This window comes from Pangasianodon hypophthalmus, chromosome 7 (assembly GCF_027358585.1).
Source record: "Pangasianodon hypophthalmus isolate fPanHyp1 chromosome 7, fPanHyp1.pri, whole genome shotgun sequence".
In the NCBI taxonomy this organism is placed as follows: Eukaryota; Metazoa; Chordata; class Actinopteri; order Siluriformes; family Pangasiidae; genus Pangasianodon; species Pangasianodon hypophthalmus.
In genome coordinates, this window is record NC_069716.1 from 7,977,322 (window position 1) to 7,997,894 (window position 20,573).

The 20,573-nt window shown below is 37.9% G+C and overlaps 1 protein-coding gene across 1 annotated transcript in view; it reads right to left on the reverse strand.

The window, feature by feature from the left end:
- Positions 1 to 4,647: 4,647 nt before the first annotated feature.
- Positions 4,648 to 20,573, reverse strand: part of mgat4b (alpha-1,3-mannosyl-glycoprotein 4-beta-N-acetylglucosaminyltransferase B) — a 146,805-nt gene continuing 130,879 nt past the window's right edge. The window contains exons 12-15 of the mRNA XM_026940727.3: positions 16,702 to 16,780; positions 12,426 to 12,513; positions 8,317 to 8,429; positions 4,648 to 5,318 (exon numbers count right to left, since the gene is read on the reverse strand). Of these exons, the coding sequence (XP_026796528.1) occupies positions 5,295 to 5,318; positions 8,317 to 8,429; positions 12,426 to 12,513; positions 16,702 to 16,780 (304 nt within the window). The 3' untranslated portion in view covers positions 4,648 to 5,294. The remainder of the gene's footprint in view (positions 5,319 to 8,316; positions 8,430 to 12,425; positions 12,514 to 16,701; positions 16,781 to 20,573) is intronic.

Genomic DNA, 20,573 nt, shown 5'->3' on the forward strand with positions numbered 1-20,573 from the left:
ATATCATGAAGGTCATAAGACAGTTTGAGTTTAGTCCAGAAGTGTGAGTAATCAGTCCCATGTGCTGGGGCACGTGGTTATTTGGTTTCACTGAAATTTATTATAAACCTATTACTATGAGTGTAATCATTTGGGAAAGCAGGACATATGAATAGAATTAAAGAACCTTATATATCATATACAATCTTCTCATTTATGTAAAGAGTTTGTAAGTGTGTAAGATGTGTGTAAGAGAATCCATCTGTGTCAACAACTGCCCCCACACAGGCGTTAACAGCCCTGTGTTTTTTAATCCCCTAACAAAGACTGAACTCATTTACATTTTCAGGAGGACTAAGTTCAAACATTAGCATATCTGTTTTTTGTGGACACTTAATGAAACCAAGCTATTAATTCTGATAAACAAGTGACATGTTTTTGTTTTTTAAAAAAACTCTCTTAATGGAATACTCCAGTGTTTAACAAACTCATCTCTATCCACTGTATTAGTAGTGCAGGTTCACATGTTTCCCTGTAATGAGATGAGAACAGAAAGCCTGTTTACTCCAAACATGCTTATAATAACAGTCTAAGGGCAGATGTTAAATTCTGTTAATACGCTTTTAAGATACAAATGCAAAAACACAAATCGAAAACTAAGGTCTAATGATGAGACACACATGACAGAAACTCTTACCTAGAGTTTTATAAAAACAAATACAGGAAATACAGGAGATATAGGAAACACAGGAAATACAGGAGATACAGGAATTCTGCTTACTTGCACTTTCGTTAAGGGCTTTGTAACTGCAATGGTAACACAACCACAAGTAGCCCTATCTTTAAAGGAAGAACTATGCAGATTTAAGATTTAATTTACAAATACATTTGACCAGAGCATGAATACATTATGCAAAAACCAGAAAAGTGGTCTACAAAATATAGGTTTTGCTTAAACATTTGTAGATGGAATTCAACAAGTGCCCTTAGACTTCCATTATAACTGAGTTTAGTGTAAACAGGTGTTCTGTTCTTTTTTCAGTACAGGGAAATGTGTTGAAATTCTCATCCATGGTAATCACACATAGACTACAGACATAGTGGATGATGATTAGCTTAAAAAAAATCACTAGACTATAAGTCCACACTTTCCAAAAGTCCCCTTTTCACTATCACCATTGATGACAGAATGGTTCACATTTCCTCCCAAATAAAGAGCCTTGGTGTCATATTTGATAGTTTACTCTCTTTCGGTCCTCATATCAACAACATCTCATGTACTGCCTTCTTCCACCTATATACTATTGCTAGTCTCTGCCTTTCCTTCTATCACAGCACTCATGGTCTTATTCATGCACTGGTAACATCCTATCCTTTTTGGTGTATCTGCTAAACTTCTCCACCAGCTCCAAATCATTCACCACTCAGCTGCAAGAATTACTTCTCGTTCAAAGCCATTCACACCCTGGCTCCCTCCTACCTTTCAGATCTTCTCCATCCTTATACCCCCGCCCGTTCTCTACGATCCTCCTCAGCTGCTCTACTCGCTGTTCCAGCTTTTAAACTCAGCACTATGGGTGCCAGAGATTTCAGATTTCACCTAAACTCCCACTGCATATTCGTCAACTGGCCTCCATCTCACAGTTCAAATTCCAGATTAAAACACATCTGTTTAAATCAGCTTATTCATTATAATTATCTTATTTATTATTATTGCTGTATCTATTTTAATTGTGTATCTAGTTTAACTATGCTGCTCTTATTGTATGTTGTTTTTTCTTGAGGTACTGTAAAGTGTCCTTGAGTATTATGAAAGGTACCAACAAATATATTATACAAATGTATTATTATTATTGTTATTATTATTATTATTATTTTGAGGCTAGTATAAAATGGACACTGGGACTCAGTACATTTCACAATCTTGCAAAGGGAGAAAATGGTGTTTGTGCTGTTTGTCTGCTTAGAAACCTGGAGTTTTATGCTGTTCAGTATATCTTGATTGACCTCTTCGGCTACTGAGCACCTGTAAGCAGCCCGGTGCCAGCAGCAGGAACCCAACAACAAACAGTTCAGCTTGAGCCTCTCTGAGAACAAGCAAACATCTACATACACTTTCAAATGCATATTAGGTCAATATGCAGCTGCTCCATTTTGCCTTTGTGAATCTATGAGACCCTGAAATAAATATCAGGCTGCATTCAGTTTGAAGTAAATTCAGAACTGGACAAAAGGGAATATCAATGCTCTAACTAGCTATGCAGCTGTGTTGATGGATTCGAAACATCTGCAGTTATACTCACAAAGCAGGTTGTCTTAGGAGTTGTTTGGCTGGTTAATGGTACTAGCTTTCAAAAGAGGTTCTACTTCTGATCTTTTCTGAAAGAGAAACTCTCTGTATGTAGAACCATTCAAAGTACCCTTAGTGGTGCAAGATTTTATAAGAATGTAGGCTTAGTGCTCTCATAATGAAAAATGCCAAGGATTTAAAGGATAAACTGAACAAAAAAATCACATCTCAGTTGAATGACATGAAGTTCTGAAGTTTCTTCGATGGACCTGACGCTCTCTCTGGATAGCAGGGCTGTGCAGTGACCCTTACAGAGGTAGGTTCTCAATGGATACACAAGGGACACATGCATCAAGATTTAAAAAAAAAATCAAATTACATAATGCATTTTTTTAATGTTCCCAAACTTACCATTTTTTTTACATTTAAAAATTTTTTAAAAATTGTTCACAGCTCCAACATTCCTGGTTTAATCCTGTTTTTATCTAGCTTCATCTTGGAACCAGATCCACTGCTCCAGCTCCAAGATAACATGGTTACTGAAGATAAAGTAATTTTTAATGTCTTGAATAATAATCTACTACATAAACTTGCAATTTAAATTTTAACTAAATACAATCTAGATTTGAATCTATATTCTAGCTAGACAACACTGCAAAAGAAATGGCGCAGAATGTAATTTACTGCTAAACGCACGTCAGTGAAACACTGAGAATGAGGACAGCTGCAGCTGTGCAGCTATAATTACAATACAGCCTACTAAAGTCATTACAGTAAACAAAGTGTTTATGTTTCTGCGATTGCAAACACTTTGCTGTGCAAGAATAAGGTGCACAACTGTGACATCTTTGTAGATTATGATTTTAAAACACAGCATGTAGAATGTGAAATCGTGTGATTTCGTTGCTGTTTACATGTTACTCACGTGTGCAGGTGAAATGCGCAACACAAACGCAGTGTGAAGCCCACTGAAAAAACCTACATTCTCAGAAAACAGGGTATTAAGTAGAGATGGCACTGACCCAACACCCAGGATTGTTATTGGGCCAATACCAGGAAAAAATGGCGGATCAGATATTGAAGAAAGAAAGAACAAATTTGAGCCAATCCTGTAACAAATATAGCCGGAAATATCAGAGAATTGTTTGTAGTGCAACAACGTGAAGCAGGTTAAAGTAGGCCCCATGGTAACAACAGTATCCACAAGGCGTAATGTAAACATATTTTTTTGCTAGGTTTGATTTTATATGTTATAATTTATTATACACTATATGGCCAAAAGTATGTGGACCCCTGACCATCACAGCCGCATGTGTTTGTTGACCATCCCATTCCAGATTTATTCCGCATTGCAGTTATAATAACTTCCACTCTTCTGGGAAGGCTTTCCACTAGATTTTGGAGCATGGCTGTAAGAATATGTGCTCATTCAGCCATAAGAGCATTAGTGAGGTCAGGCACTGACGTTGAGTAAGGAGGCCTGGTGTGCAATCGACATTCCAGTTCATCTCAAAGGTGTTCAGTGGGGTTGAGGTCAGGGCTCTGTGCAGGCTACTTGAGTTCTTCCACTCCAACCTTGGCACATTATGTCTTCATGGAGCTCGCTTTGTGCACAGGGGCATTGTCATACTGGAACAAGTTTGGGCCTCTTAGTTCCAGTGAAGGGAAATCATAATACTACAGCATACAAAGACTTTCTATACAATTGTGTGCTTCTAGCTTTGTGGCAACAGTCTGCAAGAACCACATATGATTGTGATGATCAAGTGTCCACATAGTTTTGACCATATAGTGTATCATGAGTAAATTTCTAAATCGCTATCGCATATACTATCATATCTTATTAAGAGCCATATAAAGAACAGAGCTGTGGTAGAGCAAAAAAAAAAAAAAACGCTATCCAAGAAATTAACACAGTGGTGAATGCACTAAATTAACTGCACTAAATGTGTAAATTAACAGTAACACTCATCTGTCAACAGAAAGAAGTAAATGATAACTGAACAAAATATTACTTTAAAGAATAGAAACAAGGGCAGATGACAGCTATTTTGAAGATGTGTATAAAGCGCGAGATGTAAGATTATGATCTGTTTTCAAAATTGGTTAGCTGTTTGACTTTTCTAAATGTGATCATAACACTGTCTCTGCATACATTACCATCTCTAATCAAATCTCTTAGCAGCTCACCATGGTACCGCTTAGCTTTATCTCACATTAAAGCAAACTGAGAGGCAGAAATAGACAAACACAGAACTCTCACGCTTGTCCTTCAGACAGAATTTCATGTTAAATTTCCCTGATCTGCTTTTATTTGCTCATGTGAGAGATCATACACCTGTACTTTATAAGTAAAACAGATATTCAACACACACAGGTTGTCACAAATGTTTTTTATTAATTTCTTTTTATATTTGTAGCTATAATCCATCTGGCTGACTTTGGTCAATCACTATAAATCTTTGCACATACAAACACACATTCATGACAATCATATCTATGTGTGTATTCTTAACATGTGCAAGTATCATAAGAACTACACTTGTTTTGGAATAGCAAACCCTGCACCTAAAAATATTTGCCCACAAAATGATAGCACAAATTAAAACTTTGCAAATCATATCTTGAACAAGAAATTGAGTCCTCCATTTTCAAAAAAAAGCAGCATTTTCCAAGGCTATAAAAACTTTTCAGTACTCCAAAGGGCAAGAGAGTCTCCATCCGGTGAGCCCATAGACAAATAGACCAGTGTGATTACACTCACTGAACCAGGAGCCATGTATATACACATAAATACAGTTTATTATGCAGTTTATACAGCGGCGTCTGTTCGTCGCCAGCAGCTTGGCTGCGTGTGATCTCGTGCCTTCAGCGTGGGCGCGCACTTCACTGTTCTACCCTGCTGAAGCGACTTCTGGCCAGCAGGCTGTGCTGATGGACTGAGCTGAAAGAAACACTGTGCCAGTGCTGAGCGTCCTGCACCACACAGGCCCAGCGAAACCGCGTGGAGCAGAAGGAGGCTTCGTCACTCTGCTTTCTTAATGAAAATCTAACCAGACAAAAAAATCACGGTGAAATCAAATAATCAATCAATAAACAATAAACACCAACAACAACAAAAAAACAACAACAGCTTAATAATAAAACCCGCATGTCAAATAACTTGTATCTAGCTGCAACAAAAGACATTAAAAAAGCAACAACTTACAAAATGATCAAATGAGCCTTTATATCTATCATCTTATTTAATTACATTATACAACAGTGTTGCTGAATTCTCTAATCTGATTGGTTAGATGGTGTGGATTCGTTTTCTCTAACAGCAGCTCTGACAATAGTGCTGGCTGTAATTCAAATTTATATGAATATATTATTGTTTCTATACTAACAGACCATTCACAGGGACTTGTATAGCAAGCAGACAGTCTACATGATCTAAAACTTATAATGAATGGATAAAAAAGTGTTGTTATTTAAGAAAGGAAAATGTATAATCATTGATCTGGTGAGGTTTTCTGTAAGGAGACGTTTATTTAACATTTATGGAAGGAGTCTCCATTGTTTGTATGTTTTCTGCGATGAGAGAGTCTTTGTGCTTTCAGGTTTCTCGATAATCTGACAAGCTGTTTTTGTTTTTTTTTTGTATAATTAACTTGACAAAAGAGAAAAAGAGATGCTAGCGAAGGAACATCTGTTTATAGCTGCTATTATGCAAGCGATAACAGCACTAACATGTCCTGTGGACATTCCACATCATTAAATGTAGAAATGTTTAAAAAGTACAACATGATATCTAATAAATTAAAAATTGTAATTGTTGGCAAATTGCTGTGGTATTAGAAGAACAAAACATTTCGGGACATGCTGTTATAGGAAAATATTCCACTTCAGGGTAGTGACAGTAATTCTACTACGCCCTGTCATTACTTATTTTCCTATAACAGCACACCCCTAGGTGTTTTATTCCTTATTTAGCTGCTACAGCAAGGTGTTAAAGCTGAAAGCTACAGTGATCATGGAAAACTTACATGTAGCCTATATTTCCAATAAAAAGAGCAAAGTATATTTACTGATCAGCTAATGCAGACTAAAGGTAGATTAATGGTTAGTTAATTAATTATGAACACCTGCTTTGCACTAGGAAATATTTATGAAATATGTATGCTCTGATTTATAGTGGATATAAAAAGTCTACACATCCCTGTTAAAATGGCAGGTTTTTGTCAAGTAATTGAATGAAACTAAGATAAATCATATCAGATCCTTTCCCACCTTTAATGTGAACTTGCAAAGTATACAAATAAAGTGGAAAAATGATCAGAAATTTTTTTTAGGGGAAAAAAAGAAAAAGAAAATACTTACAATAACCTAGATGCGTAAGTGTGCATACCCCTAAACTAATACTTTGTTGAAGCACCTTTTGATTTTATTTATATACCACTCACTCTTTTGGCTAAGAGTCTAGCACATCTTGACTTGACAATATTTTCCCACTCTTTCTTTCAAAAACATAGTAGATCCATCAGATTGTGAGGGCGTCTCCTGTGCACAGCCTGCTTCAGGTCACCCCACAGATCTTTAGTTGGATTCAGGTCTGGGCTCTGGCTAGGCCATTGAGAAACCTTGATCTTCTTTTGGTTAAGCCATTCCTTTGTTGATTTGGATGTATGCTTTGGGTCACTGCTATGCTGAAAGGTGAAATTCTTTTTCTTTTTAATGTTTTGCACTAAAGTCGGCTGGTATTTGTAGCTATTCATGATTCCCTCCAGCAGCCCTAAAGCATGATGCTGCCACCACCATGCTTCACCGTGGGTATGGTGTTCTTTTGTTGATGTGCTTTTTTTCACACCAAACATACCTTTTGGAATTATGGAATTATTATAGCTTTTAGAATTGGTCTCAACAGACCATAACACATTTTGACACATGGTTTGGGGTGATTTATTCGAGCTTGGATGTTTTTTGTGAGAAAGGGCTTCCATTTAGCCTAACCACCCTACCCCATAGCCCAGACATGTGAAGAAGACGAGAGATTGTTGTCACATGCAGAGATTAATCATTACTTGTCAGATATTCCTGCAGCTCCTTTAATGTTGCTGTTAGTCTTTTGGCAGCCTCCCTAGTAAGTTTTTGTCTTGTCCTTTTGTTCTTGGTAATGTCACTGAGGTGCTCCATTTTCTCCACTTGTTGATGTTGGGCTTCATGGTGTTCCATGGTACATCTAATGTTTTGGAAATATTTTTATACCCCTCTCCTGATCGATGTCTTTCAACTGAGACAACTGAGATACCGTGCATGCTTTGTAACCATGTGACCATGGCTTCAGCAGTCAGAAGAAACCAAGAAGAAAATCCTACAGCAACAGCTGGTCTTTATTTGGGGTTAATTAGAATAATTTAATTGATAGTTGTATGATAATTACTTTTGAACATGAGATTGAATGTGATTGGTTCATTCTGAACACAGCCACATCCCCAATTATAAAAGGGTGTGCATACTTATGCAACCAGGTTATTGTAACTTTTTTATTTTTCCTATTTTTTCCTAAAATGTTTCCGATTGTTTTTCACTTAATTTTTATACGATATAATTTCACCTTGAGGGTGGAAAACATTCTGACATGATTTATCTTGGTTTCATTTTTTCTTCCCAAAAACCTTCCATTTTAACAGGGCTGTGTAGACCTTTTTCTCCACAGTACATGTGAATCACAGCGTTGTTGCATCAACAGATTTTAATTCAGTTCCGTGGAGCGAAGTTAGATTCAAACACTGCTGCATTGTTGTCATTGTAACAGCAGCGCTGGTACCCGGGTTCGACCTTTAACTGTGTTTCCCAGCCTGCCTTTGTGTGGATGATGATCAGAGACAAAGGACCGAACAAGCTGCTCCTATACTACACAAATCACTAAAGCTAAATATTTCAGTGATAATTCATCCATCCCCAGCTTGCACTCTTTCAAACCTTTATCATGTAAGAATTACAGTAACAATATCAATATTATATTAAGTGTGATTTTAAACTTAAGTGTAGTTTTTTTGGCTTACCTCGCTGAGAATGACCCACACAGGCGAGTCGGTGAGCACAGAAAGCCGCATGGCCTCCAGCGGCCCGAACGAGGCCTCCACCTCCCCCTCTGCGATACCGTTCTGAAACCGACCTACGGAGACCGACAGAAAACATCAAATGTTTCTGTTCACCAGAGGAGACAAAATTACACATTCAGTAAAACAGGGTACTCAACTGTACCGTTCCTTATCACCCTAATTCATACACGCTTTGTACATTTAGTACCTTCACTAACCTAGACAGATGCTTGTAGTGTCCCTTTAAAGCTTTACTCTAAAAACAAAAAAAAATCTTAAAATACACTGTATATTCACATCTCCAGGTGAAATATACATATTAAGGGTACAAAGTTAAAGGTGCCATCCAGGTGACAAGTACAGGTACAGTTTAGTACCCTTTTAGGATAGTGCAGGCTTGTTTTTTTTTCCTGTGACAAGGCAACAAAGACAATCTACACTACATATAGCAATGATTAGCTAGTGCCTCTTGCTAGCGTCTCACTGGGATTTTCACAGGTGTTGGAGAAAGGTTTTTTATACAAGTATACACTCACTGTAAAGGTACAGTGACAAGTAAAGGTACAGTTTAGTACCCTTTTTGGATAGTGCAGGCTTGTTTTTTTCTGTGACAAGGCAACAAAGACAATCTACACCACATATAGCAATGATTAGCTAGTGCCCCTTGCTAGCTTCTCACTGGGATTTTCACAGGTGTTGGAGAAAGGTTTTTTATACAAGTATACACTCACTGGCCACTTTACTAGGAACTTGTACACCTGCTCATTAATGCAATTATCCAATCATACGGCAGCAGCACAGTGCATAAAATCATATGGCTACAAGTTAAAGTCAAACATCGGAATAAGGAAAAATGTGATCTCAGTGACGTGGAATGGTTGTTGGTGCCAGATGGGTTGGTTTGAGTAATTCAGGGACTGCTGATCTCCCGGGATTTTCACATATAACAGTCTACAGAGTTTACACAGACTGGTGAGAAAAATAAAAAACATTCTGTGAGCAGCAGTTCTGTGGGTAGAAATGCCTTGTTGATGAGAGAGGTGAGAGGAGAATGGCCAGACTCGTTCAACCTGACAGAAAACCTACGATAACTCAAATAACCACTCTTTACAGCCGTGATGAGCAGAAAAGCATCTCAAATCGCACTACATTTTGAAACCTGAGGTGCACAGGCTACAACAGCAGAAGACCACACTGGTTTCAATATCTTTCCAGCTACAGTGGGAACAGCTTCACCAAAACTGGACAAAAAAAAAAGGCAATGAACAGGTGTTCCTATTAAAGTGGCCAGTGAGTGTATGTTGTTACTGTGGTAAAAGGACTTTGAGGTACTTCCCTGAGGAGTGTAGTCTTGGGATGTTTTGCCTAGGGAATGAAATTAGCACATTTGCAACACAGTCGGACTTGCACGATTTTTGTCAGATTGCTAAAAACGTATTTATTGAACCAGCAACAAACACTTAACACATAACATCTGTCATTGCATAATTGCTGTACCAACACATCTCGGTTCACACGGTTGTTCAGCTTTTAACAGAATGTTATAATCTAGTGGTGATAATTTCATGCCAACACTTTTTTCATTTTTATTTCTAAACAGCAGTGAGAAGATGAACGTAAAGTGCTTGATGAGGTGTGAGGCTGGATGATGCACTGGAATTGAGTTGTAGATGCACTGCAGTTGGAATTGATGCCCAGAGCATTTGCATGTCTAATGAAACCGAATACAGACACCAAGCCAGATTCCGCTGCCTCATAAAGACTCATATTAATTGATTTTGTTGAGCTTTATATCGATCTGAAGGCTAAAATGAATTTATGAATGAGACTGAATGAATATTATATAAAATTGATACATTTGGACATAATTGGACTCTGGGAACCTTCAATCTACTGTGTGATACACACACACAGACACACATATCTCCACTGCCAGGCTGTTATTTCACTGCATAAATTTAATCATTTTTCTTGTTAAAAAGGACCGTAGGATGAGTTACAAACAGCTGAAGTGCTACAAATGGTGTTCATAAACACCTTAAAATTTATATTCAAATTTACGTTACATCCCACAAAATCTTATTCAAAATGAACTAGAGTGTCCATTAAAGCTGCACAGGACTGATTTAAATCGAGCATAAACTCTCCCATAGTTATTTCTGTTTGTATCTGCGAGCATTTTTTTCTGCCCAGCTGTTAATAAAGACAAAAAAAAAAAAAAACAGACTGACATTATTCAAGATAGATTATTCAAGGTGGCACAGAGTGGCAGCGGGTAGCGTTGCTGCCTCCCAGATCCAGGGTTCTTGGTTTGGTCCTGAGCTCGTGTCCTGTCTGTATGGAGTTTGAATGTTCTCTCTAAGTCTATGTCTGTCTAAATTGCCCCTTGGTGTGAATGAGTGTGTGAATAAGTGTGTTTATGGTGGCCTGCAATGGACTGGCATCCCATTCAGAGTGTATTCCAGCCCCATGTCCAGCGTTTCTGGAATAGGCTTCAGATCCACCATGACCCTGACCAGGATAAAGCGCTTACTGTTGATGAATGAATGAATTTAGACTATTCTTTTAAGCCCCATCAAGCCAAGAGCAGTCAAACTGAATGTGGATAAAATAGGAGAGGAGGCATGAGCACCATAAAAAAAATCCTTCTGTAAACTTCACAACATATCATCTAAGGGGCTTTAACCCTGAGGATTCATAAACTATGTGCTCTCTCTCTCTCGTCCTGTGTGCTTCAATTCTCACAGCCTCTTCCAGTCCACACTAGAATAAAAACAGCCCACAGTTTCTTTCTTTACGCACCTATAGGCTATATTGTGCTTGGTTAGTTTACCTGGTTACTATAATGTCTATTTGTCTTATTTTATATTTGGTCAAAATGCCCACAATGCCTTGTGGTATGAAAATAGCTATGCATTCTATCAAGTGAAATATGCGATATGTTAAAAAGCATTGCTATATATGACTTTTACATGGTGAATAATTTATGTCCTTAAGATACTTATTATTGTAGGGTAGAGGCCAAAAAGTTTCCATACACTTAGGTTAAATACAGTTCCCTAAACACAGTTACCATACACTTCCTGTGTTAAGTCAGTTAGGGTGTACTTTATTTCCATAAAAGGTCACTTTAAAATAATAGCTAAGAGGCTATTAATATCAGCTTTTATTTACTATATCAGAATTTCCAAGTGGGTCAAAAGTTTACATACACATTTTCTATGGGAAGCAGGTCAGGGCTTTGTAATAGTCACGCCAATACTTTCACTTTGTTGTCTTTAAGCCATTTTGTTACAACTTTGGAGGTATGCTTAGAATCACTCTCCTGCTGGAAAACACAGTTGCGGCAAAGTTTTAACTTTCTGGCTGATAGCTTGAGGGGTTTTTTTTCAATATTTCTAAACATGATGCTGCCACCCCCATGCTTCACAGTTGGAATGGGGTTCTTTGGATTCAAAGCCTCACTATTTTTCCTCCATACATAAAGCTGCTCATTATGGCCAAACAGTTCACTTTTTGTTTCATCTGACCAGAGAACACTCCTCCAAAATGCTGGTGATCACCTGCAAACTTCAGTCTGGCTTTTTTATGCTGGTCTTGGAGTAGTGCCTTCTTCCTTGTATGACAGCCTTTCAGGACATTCTGATGTAGGACTCTCTTAATCTTGGTCCCAAGATTTTTAATATTTGCATACAACTGTTTGTATGGATAATTGTGGTACCTTCACTTGTTTAGCAATTGCTCCTAAAGAGGAACTGAACAATATTTTTTTCTCAATACCATTTTCTCATGGTATTAAGAGTAAAGGAAATGTATGATAGCATGAAATGTGTGGATTTGTGAAAAACCCAGATTAAATATCTGTAGCATTGGTGTATATAAACTTATTGCCTCAACTGTAAGTATTATTAAGTATCAGATGAGATGTCATACCATAGAACAGTTTATACTGTAGTGTTGACAGAAAAAAAAGGATTAATATGAACAGTTAGTGTTATACTAGTATTTAAATTTCTTTCCAAATCAACACCTTTTTATCTACAGCCCATTTATACTTATCAGTGTCTCACCTATTCTAATGAAGCCGTCCTCTGTGCGCTGGTACTTTGGGGTTCTCTCCTTCTCCTCTTTCAAAGCCTCTTTTTCAGACTGAATATTCTGAAAGCAAAAATATATATGGTTAAATTACTTTACACAACAGCGCAGATGAATTCTCCATTCTGATTAGTAAGAAGCTATTTGATTCATTTTCTATAACAGCAGTTATAGAAAGCAGGACTTGCATGGCAAATTCTCCACAGAAACAGATTAAGAAATGCGTAGTTGTTAACATGGTAAAGTTTTTAACTTTAATAGAAAGTAAAGGAACTGTTTATAGCTGCTATGATGTAAGTGATAACAGGCACTGACTTGTTTCAAGGAAATCACACTGATTATTTTCCTGTAACAGCATGTATTTACACCAGGTTTAGACCTACAATTTTCAATTCTCTGTGTTGAGTCACAAACCGCTTCATGCACTTTACATTTCACTTAGAAATGTGGTGATATTTATATGAATGTGACTCCCCTAACCCGGAGTACAATAGTGCTCTTGTGTGGCGGGATTGTATCTTTTTCTTTAAAAAGAAGCAGGGACAGGTCTGGATTTCTTGCTGCTGCCAGGGTGGAAATGGTAAAGCGATGAAGGCGAAAGCACTGCATCTCTGCTCCACAGAAGCAAATCAAAGACGCCAGAGACAGCACTGAAATGAGATGGTGTGCTTGTATGTCTGTGCAGGTCTGCATTACATTGCTGATCCCCACAATCCCTTGCTGCATTCAGACTGTGAGATGTCTCCATTCTCTATTCACTCCAACTGTCACTTGCTGGAATGTGACAAATATGACCACAGGACCCCTTCACAAACTGCCTCCGAAAGCAAAACACACACACACACACACACACACACACACACACACACACACGAATGCACACATGTTTGTCTTACTGTCCTTGTGAGGACCTTCCATTAACATAATGAGTAATGCTATGCCTATTCCTCTATACATTAACCTTAAAAAACCTTTAGGTTATTTTATTTTATCTTTTTAAATAAAAGTTTTTGTAAAAAAGTTAAAAAAAAAAACAGCCACAAGGTCGGAACTATCAGATATTCCTAACCATGTGGGGATACTTGGTGTCCACCAAGATATAAAAACATGCTCACACACACGCACACACATACATACACACACACACATGCACACACACACACACACAAACATACACAAACACACAGCCCTGCTAATTTAGTCCTTCCAGAAAATTCCACTAAATCTTAACGGTTCTCTCGGGAGCTGCGGAAGGAGTGATGAGAAAAAGCAAGGGAGGAGGAGATAAAGAATAACAGATACAAAGACTGCAGGAAATAGCGAAAAAGAAAAATGGGCTGGAGGAAGGAAGAGAAAAAGATGGAGAGAGAGAGAGAGAAAGAGAGAGGGAGAGAGAGAGAGAGAAAGAGAGAGGGAGAGAGAGAGAGAGATGTTAAGGACCAATATGGTGCTTGTTCCTTGAAAATCCCGCTATTAATCTTGTAAGCTTTTGTCTCCAACAATAATCTTAAATCACGACCACACTCCCTCCTTCTCTTCAGCTTGCCAATAAAATATCTTCCAAAAGCAGACACGCACTCATGCAGAGCATGACGAGTCACCCTCGCCCAGTGCACCACAGGACAGCCTTCCAACTACATAAAACACAAACATGTTTTTATCTCCAGCCACTGGCTCTCACTTCCCTGCGCCAGACCATGTGATTAGCCGAAGGTGTAGGAGTGAAAGGATAAATAGTCAGCGGAGGAAGAGGACAGGAACTTGTTCTGCTCTGCCTGACACTGCATTCTTCTGCTTCTCTAATACACTTCTCTAATAAATCAAAAGAAGTGGTAACAACTCAACATTTTTAAGCCCTTTTAAGCTCCCATAAGATGAGCTGCCCGGACATCTTAAACCGCCTACACCAACAGAAGGTTCTGCAAACTACAACGTGTCGGAAGTGACCTGGCCGTTAGAAATGCAATTACAGTTGTAACACAATCATTAGCCCTGGTGTTCAGAAAGAAGTGGCCCACACAAGTGACTGTGCAGCTTCACAAAGAGCTCACATTGATTAGGGAAGAAGACGTCCAGTCAGCTCTTCACAAAATGAAGCTGGTATCTGACTCATAGATTTTTTCCATGGACTGTAGATGCAATTATTTAGCCAATTTAGAAAGAAAATAGGTTTTTACACTTTATCATTTTAGCATTTTAAACCAACAGAACACATTTTCCTTCACATTATAAGCTTACAGCCAACAGAATTACTGGCATGCTTCATGAAAACGAGCAAAAATACAAATATTAAGAACAAAAAAACATGCAGTGAGTCATATTTTGAGATTTTGATATATTAAAAGCTTTTTAGTTTCAACAAATTACTTTTTCCAGACATAAACCATTTTCTTAAGTAGTCTTCGACAAAACACAAACTCGTCTACAAAGGATAGTTAGTGAAGCCTCTCCTGGAGAAAATAACAGCGCCGAGCCATCTATGATGTCTAACAAGGATGTTCCACTCCTCCATGCAGAACATTTCAAGCCAAATCCATGATCATAATGGGAATTCAATTTTTGTGCAGCCCTGTGTATATACACTCATCATCCACTTTATTAAGAACACCTGTACGCCTGCACATTCATGCAGTTATCTAATCATGTGGCAGCAGCGCAAAGCTTCAGTTACAGTTCACATCAAACATCAGAATGAAGAAAAAGTGTGATCTCTGTGACCTAAACCGTGGCATGGATGTTGGTACCAGAAGGTCTGGTTTGAGTATTTCAGGAACTCCTGATTTCCAGGGAATTTCACACACAACAGTCTCTAGGGTTTACACAGAATGGTGGGAAAAACAAAACATCCTGAGAGGAGGGTCTGCAAGCTGAAACATCTTGCTGATGAGAGAGATCAGAGGAGAATGACCAGACTGCGTTGAGCTGACAGGAAGTCTATAGTAACTCAAATAATCACTCTTTACAACTGTGGTGAACAGAAAAGCATCTCAGCATGCACAACACATCAGACCTTGAGGTGGATGGGCTACAACAGCAGAAGACCACATCAAGTTCTACTCCTGTCAGCCAAGAACAAGAATGTGAGGCTATCATAGGCACAGACTCACCCAAACTAGACACTTGAAGACTGGAAAAAGACCAGATCTTCAACTGTCCAGTCTGGATTCCTGTTCTTGGCTGACAGGAGAGGAACCTGATACGGTCTTCTGTTTTAGTAAATACTCAGTAACTACTCCTTACTGACTTAACCAAAACAAAGGCTTTCATTTTCTTTCGTTATGATTATTTTCATAGCAGTGTGACACACCTCCATGCCGTAACTAAAGCACAAGGTACTCCTTCATTCCTCCTCACATCATCCACAGCAGGATCTGGCTGACTGTAGAACGATGTTTACTAGGTGGATTAATTGACATGGACAGATGACAGACGATCTTTCTAGAATGCAAGCTGCTATAAGCAACAGCCACGTCACGGTTAAACATATCAAGAGAAAAAGGATGCTAGCCAGACTGAAATGTGCGACACGAGGACTGAACACCACGGTTGAACATCATTGCTGACTTTCTGTTGAGGGCAGAAACACAACGTGCTACGTTCACAAGTGAACTACCTCATTATTAAATTACATTAGCTACTTTTTTTTTTACCCCAGTCGATTATGGGTGACCAAAACATGGTACTGTGTGCCATATCAGAGCTTTTACTTCAAATTCAAATTTTATTAGTCACATACACAACTATACACAGTACCATGCGCAGTAAAATGCTTTTTTTCCACTGTCCATGACATAAAAAATAGAATTTTATGCAGGTAGGAAAGGAAAAATATAAATATATAAAAATATGATAGAAGAAAAAAATATAAAAATATGATATAATACTTGTCCAGTAGGCTAGTTAATGAGTTGAAGGTTTGTCCAAAATACTCAACACCAACAGTGACATTCTTAAATATTTCACATTTAAATACTGATTTATACAGTCTCATAAAAATAAATAAATAATAGAAAATGAAATGCTTCAATGATAATACTTCAATCAGTGATTTTTTTGGCACCACCAGGATCCACATGTAGAAAAGTGCTAGCCAGCACCAACAGCTGTAGCTCGTATTTTTCTGTGAGGAGGTTTTAATGATGATAGCAGTTTACAGTTAGCGGAACCTCCCTGAAGCAAGCTGCTTGCCCTGAGGTGTGTGTTCTGCAGCATTAGCTATTTGTGTGTAGGAGCAAACAGAGACACACTCACATCAAACGGCAGCACCTCCACTGTAGTGTTGAACAACTTGTCTCCAGGGTGTTCGATGTTCCCGCTGCGGAAGAAATACCTGCGCCACACACAGACACACACACACACACACACACAAACAAAGATAACAGTGAGGAAAACAGAACGCTGAGTGCAGTTGTGTGGACTCAGTTGAATAAGCCATTAGATCAGGGGTGTCTGACCCATGAGCTGTTTTAGAAGCGATTTTTTTAGTTAGTCAACTGAAGAAAATTATTTGACAGCTATTTCAAATATTTAACAAAAACTGTCTTGCTATTAAAGATACTAGAATGAAGTTCCTGGTTTGAACTCTGGGTGTCAGCATCATGCAAAACTAAATCTTAAAAGCATCATCTCTCAGTCAGAGTTCTTTTCAAATCCTCATGTTTCAATAGGTCTTAATGTTACCATCACAGAAGGTGCATGCAAAATGAATACTTTCGCAACTATTGGTTAAACTACTGGATTAATCTGCCATTAAATATTTACTATAGAGAAGGAATACAGCCAGTGGGTGAAAGCTGTAATTTCTTTGTTTACACTCCACTGTTCAATCATGCAACATTAAGTGCTTAAAACTAAACATTTAAGCTAGTCATTTCAATTAACAGCAATGTAATGGCAATCAAGCCAGCCTGTTATTTATTTCCTTACTTTTTATAACAGCCTGTGGCTCAAAATCGCATATTTTTTCTCCATCTGTTCCCCAGTAAGACAAGTTTGGACTGCCAACACTGCGTTATTGTGCATTATATTATTATCCCTGGCTTATATCCGTCTACTAAAAAGACTCCAAAAAACTCCAACACTCATGTTTAAGTAAAGAATTAATCATAACGGGACATTCTGTTATAGGAAAATAATCAATACCTACCTGAAATGTATTATTTTCCAACAACAGCATGTTCTGAAGTGGTTTATTCCTCTTACACCACAGCAAATTGCCTGTTCATTCCTGCTATCATTTACAGCAGCTATAAACAGTCGTTCCCTCACCAGGTTCTCTTTTTTATTTCTCTTTAAGTTCATAAGACAAAAAAATGCAGCTTGTTATGTTACAGAAACAATGGAAACATAAAGGGACAGTTTTATTTATGACTGATTCAAAGAGCTGACACTGGAGACTCCTTCCAAAAAAGCTAAATAAACATCACCATATCATATTTTTTTAACCTGTTCATATGGAGTAAATTGTTAATGTATTAGAATGAGCGCATTATAGAAGCCTGTGATTTGTCTTGGAACTACTGTCTGTCATTGAATATGGATCATCTCCTGACCAATCAGAATGGAGAATTCAACAGCGCTGTGGTAGAACTGATGATAAAAGATAGATGACAGAATTTTTGAGCCTCTCTTTGTTTTTCCTCCGGTTCTAACACACTTGTTTCTGTTCAGTTGGTTGAAAAAAGACTCCTTTAACAGCTCTATGCTTGGCCTGGGATTCTGCTTCACTTATAAGTGGCTTTAGATATTCTGCCAATTGAATGAATGCAAATCTAAAGTGCATTTAGCTCTTAAAAAACATCTCTCCTATCTTAGATAGATATCCAGATCTCCCCAAAGGGCAGAGGAACAAGAGCCTGAGCGTCTGGATTTTCTCTGCACAGTAAGGAAGACATCATTTTCCATAATCATATTGAAAGCTGGGCTCTAAAATGACCTCCTGGGCTCACTCAGAGTGATAGCCAGATGTTTCTCACTAGCCACAGGCTTCAATGACTTCTCCATTAGGCGTATATAAACTTTCCATGGAGGATTGGAGGATTTGAAATGGAACAGAGTAAAGGTAAAGCTGTAAGCTTAAAGCTATAGAGACTGAGTAAAGGGTCGAGCTGCTGAGCTGAGTGAGTGCATGTGTGTGTCTGTGTAGGAGAATGCATGAATGAGAAAATCTTTTCTTTATCTCTCCACAGAGCAAGACATCCAGGTTCCTGTCCATAATTGAATGGGGAAAAAAGCCCTTTTAAATAGAATAACAGTTATTGTGATTTCTCTGTGGTATTAGGTGTTCATTGTCATTGAAATCACAATGTGTCTCGGTGTTAGCTGAATAACTTTCACACCACAGTGCTGCTGGATTCTTAAACCTAATCATAAGGTGTTAAGTAATTTTCTATAACAGTTTCTTTGACAGTAGTTCTAGCTACAAGGCAAATCACAGATTTATATTAATGCACTCATTCTATTGAGTTACAATTTTTATATTAGCAGCTAATTCAAAGGGACTTTGGTGGATGATCTATGTCATTTAATACTAATAATGAACTGTGTGTAATCACTGATATGGTTCAATTGTCTGTGAAGAGACGATTATTTAGCATACTTGGAAGGAGTCTCCAGTGTCAGTGCTATGTAACAGCCAGAGGTAATGCTGTAACTTCATACTTCAGGAGGAAAGCTTTTTGCGATTTCTCATTCATCTGATAAACTTCAAGAAAGAGATAAAACAGAAAGGCTGGTGAGGAAAAAAACTGTTATTATATAAGTGATAGAAGAAAGTTTTTTGATTTGCAGATGTTCCACAACATTAAATGTAACTATAAATAGATAGTGTTACTCTTTAATAAATTTTAAAAATGTAATCGGCAAATTGCTGTGGTATGAGAGGTATATAACAGGACGGAGAGTCCTGTTATAGACAAATAATCAACTTCGGGATGGTAACAGTAAGTCTGCTTTGTGTCAGGCTGCATCACATCACCAGGTCGTCGCTTATTTTCCTGTAACAGCACTCCCTGTCATATTTTAATCCTTAATTTAATAATCAATAGTTAAATAATTCTACACTGAATCACGTGTGTATCTCCTTTGCAACACAGAGAGGGGGTTTATGGGTAAGCGTAGCCCATAAAGGTGCACAGAAGGACTGACGTGAACTCTCCTAAAATCAACAGCGCATCATGCTTTGCTTCAGGTTTCAGATTAAATCACCTCACTTTATTTGACTACAATTAAAATGACGCATCCCATTTTAGCAATACTAAAGCAGAGATTAAAAACACCTTTAAGAATTAAAACAGGATCTTCTTGCATAACCCGGTCCCTCTCGCTGCCTCACACAGTAATAATATGCTCACAGAGATTAAAGAAATTTTTTCTGCCCAATATAATTCTTTCTTCTGTCTTCGAACCCAGCATATATCCAATGGAGCAGCTATAATGAGCTCAAAGCATGCGGAAACTGCTAATGTGTAGCAAGAGAAGGGTCAAGCCACAGCTCTGCTACCTGGATGCATGTTCATACATAATTTATACCGTCCACTTCTTAGGAACACCTGTACACCTGCTCATGCATGCAATGATCTAATCAGCCAATCATGTGGCAGAAGCGAAACTGCATAAAAGATACAGTACTGTGCAAAAGTCTTAGGCACATGCAAAGAAATGCTGTAAAGCAAAGATGCCTTCAAAAATAATGAAATTAAATGTTTCTACATTAAAAAAACATAAAGAGCATTAAACAGTAATAAATGAAACAAAGTCGATATTTGGTGTGAGAACACTTTGCTTTACAAAAATAATTAATAGTCTCAGGTACAGTGTGTGCAGTTTTATAAGGAAATGAGCTGTAAGTGTTACTGAGCATCTTGCAGAAGCAGCTACAGTTCTTCTGGAGACTTTGACTGCCGCATTTGCGTCTTATTTTTGCAGCAAAACCCAGAAGCCTTTTTTATGATTTTTGTCTGAAAAGTGTCTCTTATGTAAAATGCAGCTTTCTTTACAGACATACAAATGTTTTTCTGTAAGATTTAATTTTGTGCTGGAAAACTAATGTTTGGAAATCTAAAATGTTTTTGTACTGAAACAATAATGTAGAAGTCATAAAATACACATCTATAACAAAGTTT